At 42.2% G+C, this 14,549-nt stretch overlaps 1 protein-coding gene across 1 annotated transcript; it reads right to left on the minus strand.

Moving 5' to 3' along the window:
* Positions 1-3,692: 3,692 nt before the first annotated feature.
* Positions 3,693-7,599, minus strand: LOC128700872 (uncharacterized). The gene is made up of 3 exons (XM_053794333.2): positions 7,462-7,599; positions 6,367-6,609; positions 3,693-4,419 (listed from the first exon to the last, which is right to left on the minus strand). The coding sequence occupies exons 1-3, from the start codon at positions 7,471-7,473 to the stop codon at positions 4,330-4,332; spliced, it is 345 nt and encodes a 114-aa protein (XP_053650308.1). The 5' UTR covers positions 7,474-7,599; the 3' UTR covers positions 3,693-4,329.
* Positions 7,600-14,549: the final 6,950 nt, after the last annotated feature.

Raw genomic sequence — 14,549 nt, forward strand, 5'->3', positions numbered from 1 at the left:
AATAATAACAACAATAATAACAATAATAACAGTAATACTACTACTACTACTACTACTACTACTAATAATAATAATAATAATAATAATAATAATAATAATAATAATAATAGCAGCATTACTAACAATTTAATACCATATCTCCAGGTACCGTCTGACCCCTACGGGCTTAACGCTTCCCATTAACCAAACCAAATAAAGGCGATTTACAACGCAGTTTGGCGGCCATTATCACATTTGTGTTACGTGGCGTCGCAAATACGCAACCAGCTTACGATATATATATTATTTTGACTCCGGCAGCATCCGGGTGTTAAGTCTTGGTCCTCAAATGTCATCTGGTTTTTTGGGTCGTCCGATAGATTAGTCATTTACATGGATTTGAAAGATTTTTATGATGGTGTTGGTGAGATAATACGAGGTATGATGTAAGTGGTTTAGATATCCGACAAGGGTTTCTTCAGTCCGATAGAAGAACGGTGAAAACACAGGAGGAGTTTGAGGTAATTAGTCCCTCAGTCTGGAGTCAATGTGTTCACTCCATCAGTCTTGAGAAATGTATATTTCTTAAAATTGATAGATTGAACACATTGACTCTATGTTAAGGGACTGATTGCCTCCTGATTTTCCACCGTTCTCCTCTGTATTGGACTGAAGAAGCCACTGGCTGGCGAAACGTTTCATAAATGTTGTACATGTTTCTTATTTTTTCATATTGAGTTATGAATTGCCTGGGAGAAGATACATAGTGTTGATGGGGGAGAGAGAGAGAGAGAGAGAGAGAGAGAGAGAGAGAGAGAGAGAGAGAGAGAGAGAGAGAGAGAGAGAGAGAGACTTGATTCCAGTACCTCTAGAAAATATCTAGCAGAGTATAAATAGGGAATCTGTCTCGTGCTTGACGGACGTAGTATCGAGCCTCCACTACGTCTTGTACTGACTAACCCAAGTGGGTTAAAGGCTTAACATGAATTATAATGATAATAATTTGGATCAAAGGCAATTAGTTGTCCTTGAAGAGCAAGACGTTTTAGACTTTGTTCCAGAGCAGATTTGTTGGGCAGTGTCCAATACCCTCGCTTCCTTCCCTACCCTGCAGCGCTGTATAGCCCTTGTGGCTTAGCGCTTCTTTTTTGATTATAATAATGTTGGGCAGTGTCAGTCATACTGTGTTACAAAAAACGCGATTCTAAAAGCTTAGAGATCTCCAGTGAATACTAGAAAGGACTGCCCTTCTAGCATCCAGCCTGTTACTGGGTTTTCGTAACAAGTAGTCAGTATCCTTGTCCAATTATCCATTAGAATTCAGTATTATTCAATAGTGCTTCAGGATTACAACTGGTAGGCTACTAACTAGAGAAATTAAAATTTAATAAATTTATTAAGTCTAGAGGTATATTATCAAATTAAATTAAATTAAATTAATCACAGTAATCAAAATAATATCACTTCTCTTGAGTACAATATTATTGTGCTGAAAGCACATATCACATTTATAATTCTTAAGTACCGTCTGGTACATTAACATTTAATAAGATATTACAAATATGTACAAGTAAGTTTGTGTGTATGTGTATAAGTGCTCTACGTAGTTCGCTATGTCTCAAGACTCGACTAGACTTAAACAAGTGACTGATAAAGTCCTCACATAAACTAACTTCTTGACCAACTGGCAATCAGAACAGTCTGCTTGAACAACAAAAAGAATGCTAAGCCCAATAGCAATACAACAAGCAACTGCGACAAAAAATCAGGAACAAGGAGATAATATAACGACACTAAGTAGGGACCATCTGCAGATCCTCCACAAAAGTCACAAAACTACCATACTACTGAATCTAAGTTCAGCATAAGAAAATCCCCGACTGTGATAATACACAGATACCAGTACAAATTAGGTCAGAACCTGAGTTACTCAGAGTGTCTATGCGACACACAACCTCAGTACAACGTCGAAAATCACTAAGTCTATACAATGTTCTGTGAACAGAGTTCTACAGAACTAACAAGAATAATGAGACAGACAATCTGCCCGACCACCAAGAGAGTCTAGACCAGACTGAATACTTCAGGCGAGGTGAGGACACCCCCCACCTCGATCACGTGATAGCTCCATGGGTCGCTGCCCAGCAACAACGAGAAGCCAGCAGTCTAACGAGCCACAAGCGATAATTACAGTAGTTAGACAATCAAGACTTGAACTGAGCACATAATATGTAACATCCTACCTAACAAAGGAAGCTACGTCAAATAACAATATAAAGCAATATATTTACGATTTAGCTATTATCGCAAATATAAGCAATATAAAATTATATGAAAAGGTAATAATTATATATATACATAATAATCATTGCAACCCATTCAGGGGTTGCAACATACTGTGACTGAATGTACCACCATACAGACAGTACCGAGCCACGAACCCTCAGCGTGTGAAGCGAAAACCTTGCCTACCAGGCCACGGGTCAGTGGTTAAGCCGATGTCAACAAGAGAAAACTCACATAAAGAAAACATAACTAGTTTAATGTAATTAGTGTAACTATCAAAGTATAACCATTAAAAGACCCTCAATTTTTTTTTTACCTCGTGCTCTACTAATTACAGTTATTAGTACTAATTAAATAACCTCGAAATGTAGTCCTGTAGTTGAAAATGGTAATTGATATGTTAATCGTGGCTTAATTTTAGTGGAGATTGGTGCTCGTGGCTTCGTTGGCAGCGTCCTGAGCTCCCACACTGTGAGGTCTGGGATCGATCCCCAGCACGGGTGAAATGTCGGGTATGTTTCCCTACACGTACTGTCCCTGTTCACCAATCAGTAAGTAGGTACCTGGATGTTAATCGCCTTGTACCTGCTGTCCCTGTTCACCAAGCAGTAAGTAGGTACCTGGATGTTAATCGCCTTGTACCTGCTGTCCCTGTTCACCAAGCAGTAAGTAGGTACCTGGGTGTTAATCACCTTACACTTGCTGTCTCTGTTCACCAAGCAGTAAATAGGTACCTGCGTGTTAGTTAACTGTTGTGGGTGGCATCCTGGGGTCAAGATTAACCACAATTGTGGGAAATGCTCTTAGTCCAAGGAACTGGAGCTGGTATCTACTTGGATCAAACCTGATTTCTTCGAATTCCTCAAGGGCTGTATTACTTCCCCTACGGTCTTAGCGTTTCTCCATGAATATGATAAAAAATACTACTATTACTACTGCTATTAATAATAATAATAACGGCAACAAACGCAATAATAATAATAATAATAATAATAATAATAATAATAATAATAATAATAATAATAATGATAATAATGATTAGGAGAAAAATCAAACATTATAGATACTGTCCATATCTTTATTTACATATAATCAATGTTTATAATTACTGAAGTTATACTTTTCAGTCAAAATTTCCCCTGATAGAGGGAGCAGTAGACGTGTGTGTTATCACAGGGCAGCCAAAACTCCCATGCCAGGTGTGCCATAGTTCTGAATCCTCCGTGGTGAACGCTGCTGAACACTGCTGAACGCTGGTGAACACTGCTGAACACTAGTGAACGCTTGTGGGCACATGTGGACACGTGTGAACACTGGTGAACACTACTGAGCACTAGTGAGCACCTAGGACAGGAGGACAAGGAAAAGCTCACACCTTCATGGGCTATAGAGTCGAGCGGTTGTGTTTTGAGATGACTTAGAGAGAGAGAGAGAGAGAGAGAGAGAGAGAGAGAGAGAGAGAGAGAGAGAGAGAGAGAGAGAGAGAGAGAGAGAGAGAGAGAGAGACGTGTAGAAATAAATATTTACATGAAAGCTTACAAAATTCAAGATTTTATCGTTTTTATCACAGCCAAAATTGCCTGTTCTTATTCTGACTCCAATTGGTATCTAATGATTTGCACAGCAGAACTGCTGCATAACCAGGGCTGTGTAACAGCAGACCTGCTCCATAGCCAGGGCTGTGTAGCAGCAGACCTGCTGCATAGCCAGGGCTGTGTACCAGCAGACCTGCTGCACAGCCAGGGCTGTGTATCAGCAGACCTGCTGCATAGCCAGGGCTGTGTAGCAGCAGACCTGCTGCATAGCCAGGGCTGTGTATCAGCAGACCTGCTGCACAGCCAGGGCTGTGTATCAGCAGACCTGCTGCATAGCCAGGGCTGTGTATCAGCAGACCTGCTGCATAGCCAGGGCTGTGTAGCAGCAGACCTGCTGTATAGCCAGGGCTGTAGAGCAACAGAACCTGTGTTTTTTTTACATCCAGATGTATGGGAGGGGTAAATTATTGAGGTGACAGCCTTCATAGAGGCGAGATGAGGTGAATGACAGAAGAAGATAAAGACTGCACTAGTCAAGCTCTTGGCCGAAGCTGTTGTACACATCAACCTTCTCTCCGAAGCGGTTGGTAAATTCCCAGCCTCCGTCAGACTCCACGCGCTGTGTGGGAGAGAGAAAAGTAGTTTAGCACGTTTTGCGCATTAATTATTCGCTAAGAGACATGTGCAACACTTTGGTATACTGATCGCGGAGGTGTGTCGCCAGCCACTGGGTTTATCAGCCTATTACAGAGAAGAATACTGGGTGGTTTATCAGCCTATTACAGAGAAGAATACTGGGTGGTTTATCAGCCTATTACAGAGAAGAATACTGGGTGGTTTATCAGCCTATTACAGAGAAGAATACTGGGTGGTTTATCAGCCTATTACAGAGAAAAATGCTGGGGGGGTTATCAGCCCATTACAGAGAAGAACACTGGGGGATTTATCAGCCCATTACAGAGAAGAACACTGGGGGATTTATCAGCCCATTACAGAGAAGAATACTGGGGGATTTATCAGCCCATTACAGAGAAGAATACTGGGGGATTTATCAGCCCATTACAGAGAAGAATACTGGGGGATTTATCAGCCCATTACAGAGAAGAATACTGGGGGATTTATCATCCCATTACAGAGAAGAATACTGGGGGATTTATCAGACCATTACAGAGAAGAATACTGGGGATTTATCATCCCATTACAGAGAAGAATACTGGGGGATTTATCATCCCATTACAGAGAAGAATACTGGGGGATTTATCAGCCCATTACAGAGAAGAATACTGGGGGATTTATCATCCCATTACAGAGAAGAATACTGGGGGATTTATCATCCCATTACAGAGAAGAATACTGGGGGATTTATCAGCCCATTACAGAGAAGAATACTGGGGGATTTATCAGCCCATTACAGAGAAGAACACTGGGGGATTTATCAGCCCATTACAGAGAAGAAGACAGGGAGAGGAAGAAATAATTAAGAGGCAGTCAGAGATAATCATTCCCTCAACTTGGCAGATAGAAAATATTGGACTGATGAAGCCACTGTTGGGCGAAACGTCTCCACAAAGACACCCAAGTGTTGCACATGTTTCTTATCAACTCACACGTACTGTATACCATTAATATATAAACTTAACTAGTCTACCAAGTAACTTTAAAAAACTGTAAGTCTTTACTCTCCTCCACATATATTTACTATTATTATTATTATTGTTATTATTATTATTATTATTAATATTATTATTATTATTATTATTATTAAAATAACCTCTTAAATAAATAATTTTTGTGAGGCAATAAACATGACGCAAAGTTTTTTACAGATTAAGAGAAGGATTGTTATTGTTTTACATTACTGATGATCAAGGTGAATTAGCACTAAGGTAAGAGAGGTCGGACAGTGTCTGGGAATCAAAGAAAATGAAGTATGAGCAGAAGGAGAGACGGGCTCCTTTATTTTTTTGTTTAAGGGCTCCTTGTTATCATCAGGAAAGCCCGATTGTGGTTCATGTGCCCCTTGTTAGCGTCAGGGAAGCCCCACTGTCGTTCAAGTGCCCCTTGTTAGCGTCAGGGAAGCCCCACTCTGGTTCAAGTGCCCCTTGTTAGCGTCAGGGAAGCCCCACTGTCGTTCAAGTGCCCCTTGTTAGCGTCAGGGAAGCCCCATTGTGGTTCAAGGTCCCCTTGTTAGCATCAGGGAAGCCCCACTCTGGTTCAAGTGCCCCTTGTTAGCGTCAGGGAAGCCCCACTCTGGTTCAAGTGCCCCTTGTTAGCGTCAGGGAAGCCCCATTGTGGTTCAAGGTCCCCTTGTTAGCGTCAGGGAAAATCCACTGTGGTTCAAGGGCGCTTTGTTAGCGTCAGGGAAGTTGCAATGTGGTTCAAGAGCCCCTTGTTAGCATCAGTTTAGTCCCATTATGGCTCAAAGGAACTTTGTTAGCATCACCGCAACTCCATTTTAGGAAGAAATGAAACTGTGGATTGACGGAGCTTACCACGTAGAGATAAATCTTAAGTGAGGACGATGCCAGTCCTAATATTTACATTTGTTTGTCCTTTTCCAACTTACCACATAGAGGTTGGGGTTGGTAGCTGCCACCGCAGCAGCACGACTCACTTCCCACGTGTTGTGAGGGAAGGCGAAGGGATTGTTGAGGCCAGAACCATACACTTTAGGTCCGTAGGGGTTTACAGGAGCTGCCCCAGGACCACCAACACCAGCAGCACCTCCAGCACCCTGGGCTGGAGCAGCACCTCCCACCTGGCCAGCACCAAGCTGGGCTGACACCACACCAATCACCACAAGGAGAATCTGCAACAGAAACAGACGACATATGGTCACAGTGGTGGCCTATGCTAACCTTCCTATGGTGTATAAATATACCTAGTTGGGTGAATCTTATTGTAGCCGGGTGGTCCAGTGGCTAACGCGTCGGTCTGGAGTTTTATGATTTTCTGATCGCGGATTCAAACCCCACCCGTGGTATGGTTTGTTTAAAACACTTCAAGGATAAATATTGAGATTTCTCCTTGAATCTGTTTGAATATTCTGTTTTTCTGACCACCCCATCTTTCATATGTGACTATAAATACTATATACATTGAGAGATACCTCACGGTATATACATTGTAAGATACACATCTTACAATGTATATACACCGAGAAATACACACCTCACGGTATATATACATTGAGAGATACCCGTCTAACAATGTATATACACTGAGAGATACACTTCACAGTTTATATATACACATTCCGTCAAGTTTTCGTTATAGGTATAACAGAACTAATGAAATATTTTAAGTGAACATTTAATTACTATTCAGTGTTGTTTTATCGTTCGTGAAGAGCTAAACTCGGATGGGTAGTTCTGACTCTGAGAAGAGCGTGTCTTCAGTGGTATACAGAGGACGGAGGTTCGATCCCCCACTACTGCTTGCTCCTGACCCCTCACACGCACTTAGAATACTAAACACACAAAGACCATAAGAAAGGAGGAGCACTGCAGCAGGCCTACTGGCCCATGCTAGGCAGGTCCTCCTCAAACCCGCACACATATGAGAGAGGAACTTAGGACGACGTTTCGGTCCGATTTGGACCACTGACTGTTTAAAATATTAAGTGAGAATATCATTTCTAGACGGGGCACTTTTAACTTACGAAAATCTTCATGTTGCTGGAGAGGATGTTGCTGGTGCGACTCTAATAGCTGACCTGTGGCAGACTGCAGCATCAACCCTCCTTATATACCCATCCCAGCTGTGACGTCACACAAATATCTCGCCTTATACACAGAGGTTGCCGTCTTTTCTCTATCACACCGCCAGGACATCTTAAGTACCTATTGTCGCTTCTACGATCATATTCTATACATAAAATTCTATTTTTCGAATATATACTATTTGTTAAATTGTAATTAAACCATTCTCAAAAATTTTATTTTTTTTGTCAGAAAAAGATTTTTTTTTTTGGTGTCTCAGGTGCAGATTCCCCGAGGCAGCAGCGGTGGTCGTGTAAAAAATTAGCCACACCCGTCCTTGTTCTCTTGTAGGATGGCTGGAGCCTTGCCCTGGGCTGCAACTGCTGCAACTGTGGGTTGATGGGTAAGTTGTATGATGATATGCAATGAATTGTGTCAGCAGAGTGTTACCAGTACGCACACACACACAGCTTCAGAAGAGGTACGATAAGGATCTTGGAGGAGGGAGAGAATGGACTTAATAATGATAGCGAAGAGGCGGGGTCAGGAGCTGTGAGTCCGACCCCTGCAACCACATATAGATCAAGAGAGTTAAAGTAAGAGGCTTGTGGGGTAAATGAGGAACTGGGGATAAGGAAAGAACAGGTTGTTGATGGGAAGGTTTTCAGTGGTAGAGTTTAACCCAATAGCTTGTTGATCATGGTACTTACGACTGGTGCAGCGGCAAGAAGTGGCACCTAGGACGGATTGGGTAGGTGCTGGAACACATACACAAGGTACCTGTGAGAATACACTGAGGATTTATTGGGATATAAGGAGGGGAGGGATTGAACAGTATGTCTTTTAAGATCCACATCTATTAAGACAGGTTAAACACCACATATAAATGAGTACACACACACATACAACTTTACGAGAGGTACGATAAGGCTCTTGGAGCGGGGAAAGAGTGAACTTAATGGCGACTAACGAAGAGGCGGGGCCAGAAGCTATAACTCGACCCCTGCAACCACATATAGGTGAGCACACAAACACTAAACGTAGAGGAAAGAATGGCAGGTAAAGAAGAGTGGAACCGAACTCCAGGAGAGGGAATCTTGAAAGAATTAACGAATTTCAGAATATTTACAATATGAGGTAGATCAAGAAGGTAAAATGACAAGCACTTAGCTGGACAGTACCAGGAAGAAGACAAGAACTTCACACCTAGAAGACGGATAAACAATAAATCGAAAGAGAACCTTCGGTTCAGTCAGAGATGCAGGCAATAAAAACGAATAAAGGCGTGGAATAACTGAAGGACAGACGAGAACTGAGAAGTGAGGAGATTAATCAGAACCGAGAATGCAAGGGTGAAGAGTCAGACTGAGAGAAACACCGAGAAGGACATAGCAGCATTTTTCTCAAGGTAAAAATATATTTGACACCTTTTCCCACAAACTGGAAGAGCAGGTAGGAATAACGGGAAAATTACTTCACTGAATCAAGAAACGTTGACGTGTGAGGTGACAACGATGATTCGGCTGGTTGGGCAATTTAGCTGAACGCCCATGGACTGCACGAGGGTCATTAAACCCTTTACCAAGCCTGGAGAGGGGTAATTACCCTTTTCCACTCTTGGTAAAGGGGTGATTACCCTTCACCAGGCCTGGTAAAGGGCTGCGAGTAACCTGCTCACCACCAGACATAACAGAAATCAAAATAAATGCTCGGCATATATACGCTGACCAAAAAAATAAACCTTTGTATATAGCCTATGTTGTCACAGGAAGAGGTGTCAGAATTTATGAACATGGTGAATGGTGTCCCTTACGCTCCGTACTGTGGCAAATATTATTTCTGATATACACAGCATGTCAAACAAGCATCAAGTTGCCATGGTATAGAATACCGACAAGTTGCAACACTTGGGTATCTTTACTGAGAAATAGAGATACCCAGGTGTTGTACATGTATTAAGCTCATCAACGTGTCTTATAAGATGGAATCCTGCTTATCCTTATTTAAGGATAATGTAAGAATTAATGAGAACATACATCGGGGACCCAGGGAATGTAAACTGTGTACGTGAAGACAGGGGAAGGTTACCAAGAGACCTACACAGAGGGGAAGGTTACCAAGAGACCTACACAGAGGGGAAGGTTACCAAGAGACCTACACAGAGGGGAAGGCTACCAAGAGACCTGAACACAGGGGAAGGCTACCAAGAGACCTGAACACAGGGGAAGTTTACCAAGAGACCCCGAATAGACTACAGGTCAGGCAGGTGAGACAAGCGCCTAGTTTTTCGCCACGTTTCTGTGTTTCTGAGTTTGGCTACAATCACGTAGCTCTCGATTATTGATGTTTTTGCAACTTCCCCATCAGTTATTCATGGATTCATCATTTAGTGATTCAAAATTGATTATGGCCAAAAAAATATATATTACTGGCCAAGCTGGTGAAGATAATGCATAAAAAAGTATTGGGTCTTCGAAGACATTAGTGTCCATGGACAGAACTAACTCGAAATTTTAGGAAGCCAAATTGATCCAAATGTTGCATTGGTTTACTTAAGGTTCAGAGAGAGATAGTGTCCCAGTATCAGTCTGATGGACAAGAGACATGTGCAACACTAAGCTACATGTGCAACACTAAGGTTCAACACCTCTTATCAAGGCTGATGAACTGATCACGTCAAAACTACTCCTGCGTCCGGTGTTGTATTCGCTTACATTCGACTGAAGACTATCGTAGAGGCGAAACGCTTCAGCATTAAAGATACCCAAGTGTTGCACATGTGCCTCGTACATCAACACATCGGTATTGCATTCCACAAGTAATATGGAACACCAGTTTGACTCATGGAATCGCAATAAGACGATTACAAACAGAATCCGATACTCGTGGGGTTGGAACTCATGGCAAGGGAATCTTGAAACTCCAGCTTGTTCCTCAACGAGGCTCTTTTGAAGAAAATAGTTCTTTGTGAGAAAGTTTGCATGGCATATACCACAGAAGTCATAACATTGAACTCATGAATTCAATCGTGTTACATAGTTAAAGGTCCAAAGATGGTCATGGATAAATATTATTTTTGTAACCACGTTGTGGGAAAAAGAGGTAAACCTTGACAAAGATAACACCAGATAATGATCCTCGTGAAAGCTGTAGTGGTTGGATTAGGCTTTACCACTGATGAGGTTAACAGTATATCCATATCCATCCTGTGGATGGTAGTGGCTAGTTTATTGTGTACCTCATATCCATCCTGTGGATGGTAGTGGCTAGTTTATTGTGTACCTCATATCCATCCTGTGGATGGTAGTGGCTAGTTTACTGTGTACCTCATATCCATCCTGTGGATGGTAGTGGCTAGTTTATTGTGTACCTCATATCCATCCTGTGGATGGTAGTGGCTAGTTTATTGTGTACCTCATATCCATCCTGTGGATGGTAGTGGCTAGTTTATTGTGTACCTCATATCCATCCTGTGGATGGTAGTGGCTAGTTTATTGTGTACCTCATATCCATCCTGTGGATGGTAGTGGCTAGTTTACTGTGTACCTCATATCCATCCTGGATGGTAGTGGTAGTTTACTGTGCTGTGGATGGTAGTGGCTAGTTTACTGTGTACCTCATATCCATCCTGTGGATGGTAGTGGCTAGTTTATTGTGTACCTCATATCCATCCTGTGGATGGTAGTGGCTAGTTTATTGTGTACCTCATATCCATCCTGTGGATGGTAGTGGCTAGTTTATTGTGTACCTCATATCCATCCTGTGGATGGTAGTGGCTAGTTTATTGTGTACCTCATATCCATCCTGTGGATGGTAGTGGCTAGTTTATTGTGTACCTCATATCCATCCTGTGGATGGTAGTGGCTAGTTTACTGTGTACCTCATATCCATCCTGTGGATGGTAGTGGCTAGTTTACTGTGTACCTCATATCCATCCTGTGGATGGTAGTGGCTAGTTTATTGTGTACCTCATATCCATCCTGTGGATGGTAGTTTACTGGCTAGTTTAGTTTACTGTGTACCTCATATCATATTCATCCTGTGGATGGTAGTGGCTAGTTTACTGTGTACCTCATATCCATGCTGTGGATGGTTGTGGCTAGTTTACTGTGTACCTCATATCCATCCTGTGGATGGTAGTGGCTAGTTTACTGTGTACCTCATATCCATCCTGTGGATGGTAGTGGCTAGTTTACTGTGTACCTCATTTCCATCCTGTGTATGGTAGTGGCTAGTTTAGTACCTCATATCCATGCTGTTGATGGTAGTGGCTAGTTTACTGTGTACCTCATATCCATCCTGTGGATGGTAGTGGCTAGTTTACTGTGTACCTCATATCCATCCTGTGGATGGTAGTGGCTAGTTTACTGTGTACCTCATATCCATCCTGTGGATGGTAGTGGCTAGTTTATTGTGTACCTCATATCCATCCTGTGGACGGTAGTGGCTAGTTTATTGTGTACCTCATATCCATCCTGTGGATCGTATCGTAGTGGCTAGTTTAGTTTATTGTGTACCTCATATCCATCCTGTGGATGGTAGTGGCTAGTTTACTGTGTACCTCATATCCATCCTGTGGATGGTAGTGGCTAGTTTACTGTGTACCTCATATCCATCCTGTGGATGGTAGTGGCTAGTTTACTGTGTACCTCATATCCATCCTGTGGATGGTAGTGGCTAGTTTACTGTGTACCTCATATCCATCCTGTGGATGGTAGTGGCTAGTTTACTGTGTACCTCATATCCATCCTGTGGATGGTAGTGGCTAGTTTACTGTGTACCTCATATCCATCCTGTGGATGGTAGTGGCTAGTTTATTGTGTACCTCATATCCATCCTGTGGATGGTAGTGGCTAGTTTACTGTGTACCTCATATCCATCCTGTGGATGGTAGTGGCTAGTTTACTGTGTACCTCATATCCATCCTGTGGATGGTAGTGGCTAGTTTATTGTGTACCTCATATCCATCCTGTGGATGGTAGTGGCTAGTTTATTGTGTACCTCATATCCATCCTGTGGATGGTAGTGGCTAGTTTATTGTGTACCTCATATCCATCCTGTGGATGGTAGTGGCTAGTTTATTGTGTACCTCATATCCATCCTGTGGATGGTAGTGGCTAGTTTATTGTGTACCTCATATCCATCCTGTGGATGGTAGTGGCTAGTTTACTGTGTACCTTATATCCATCCTGTGGATGGTTGTGGCTAGTTTACTGTGTACCTCATATCCATCCTGTGGATGGTTGTGGCTAGTTTACTGTGTACCTTATATCCATCCTGTGGATGGTAGTGGCTAGTTTATTGTGTACCTCATATCCATCCTGTTGATGGTAGTGGCTAGTTTATTGTGTACCTCATATCCATCCTGTGGATGGTAGTGGCTAGTTTATTGTGCACCTCATATCCATCCTGTGGATGGTAGTGGCTAGTTTATTGTGTACCTCATATCCATCCTGTGGATGGTAGTGGCTAGTTTATTGTGTACCTCATATCCATCCTGTGGATGGTAGTGGCTAGTTTACTGTGTACCTCATATCCATCCTGTGGATGGTAGTGGCTAGTTTACTGTGTACCTCATATCCATCCTGTGGATGGTAGTGGCTAGTTTATTGTGTACCTCATATCCATCCTGTGGATGGTAGTGGCTAGTTTATTGTGTACCTCATATCCATCCTGTGGATGGTAGTGGCTAGTTTACTGTGTACCTCATATCCATCCTGTGGATGGTAGTGGCTAGTTTACTGTGTACCTCATATCCATCCTGTGGATGGTAGTGGCTAGTTTATTGTGTACCTCATATCCATCCTGTGGATGGTAGTGGCTAGTTTATTGTGTACCTCATATCCATCCTGTGGATGGTAGTGGCTCGTTTACTGTGTACCTCATATCCATCCTGTGGATGGTAGTGGCTAGTTTACTGTGTACCTCATATCCATCCTGTGGATGGTAGTGGCTAGAATATTGCTCACCCAAATATCCCTCCTGTCAAGGGCAGAGCAAAATCACAAGGCTACACATGACTTGCCAGCTCACATCACGTCCAGTACTCATTGTTTAGCTCATTCATATTCTTTTCCCCTGTTATGTTAACGAAATACGTTTAATATCCATGAGGGTTAACAAGGAAAATAATTTCTTTGGTACAGAGGCGCAGTTTGCAGAACGAACTTGTATTCTGACGTCGTTGTAAAATATTTAACTGTAACTTAGCAAAAATCTTACGTTACCTTTCATGTTATTTTTTTTAGAGTGATATGGTCTGTTTTTCCAGCTGGCAGAAGCCGGAGGGTAGAAAGAGAGCCCTCTGCTTTTCTGTACTTGTCTCATTCATAGATATAATACATGATAGTCCACAATAGTTCTTATTCTAGATAAAAGTGGATAGTTCTTTTCAGCAGATAGTTCTTCTCAGCAGATAGTTTAGATATAGAGTTACAAGTTCTGTACTGTCTTACCCACGCATAGGGTGGATTCGTGATGCACAATAAGTTAGCCTCTAAGGTCCACTAGATGGCAATTCCTAGCCCTGCTTACTTGTTCTTGTTACAACCCTGATTTTATACGTCGTGATCATATGCCCCCTAGTTCTGAGGGACCGACCACCTCAAAAGTACGTCTTGGAGGGTGATGGACTTATTACATCGTGATTACATCTCTACTGCTTCTGCTGCCTCCTCTGTATTTGACTGAAGAAGCCTGCTGTGTAGGCGAAACGTTTCGGAATAAAATTGTCTAACTGTTGCACATGTGACTCATTAATTAACTGGTTAGACCTGTTAAAACAAAGACAATTGCAAAGTTCAATGAGTTTATTACACGTTGTGAACGGAACTGTTTTGTCACAACCTGGAGCTTCCTGTATGTTAATTATGTTGCTAACTCAGTGTGTGTTGCTAGTGAAGAATTAGACAGGTGCAACATAGACACATGTGCAACATAGACACAGGTGCAACAGACACAAGTGCAACATTAGACACATATGCAACATAGACACAGGTGCAACAGACACATGTGCAACAGACACATGTGCAACAGACACATGTGCAAC

The sequence above is a fragment of the Cherax quadricarinatus genome, chromosome 94 (genome assembly GCF_038502225.1).
Source record: "Cherax quadricarinatus isolate ZL_2023a chromosome 94, ASM3850222v1, whole genome shotgun sequence".
Taxonomy (NCBI): Eukaryota; Metazoa; Arthropoda; class Malacostraca; order Decapoda; family Parastacidae; genus Cherax; species Cherax quadricarinatus.

What these genes read in the sequence shown, in the direction of transcription:
- LOC128700872 (XM_053794333.2), bottom strand. An exon ending in CCAACCCCAACCTCTATGTG is followed by an intron (nt 4,420 to 6,366) that starts GTAAGTTGGAAA and finishes TCTCCCACACAG; the next exon opens with CGCGTGGAGTCTGACGGAGG.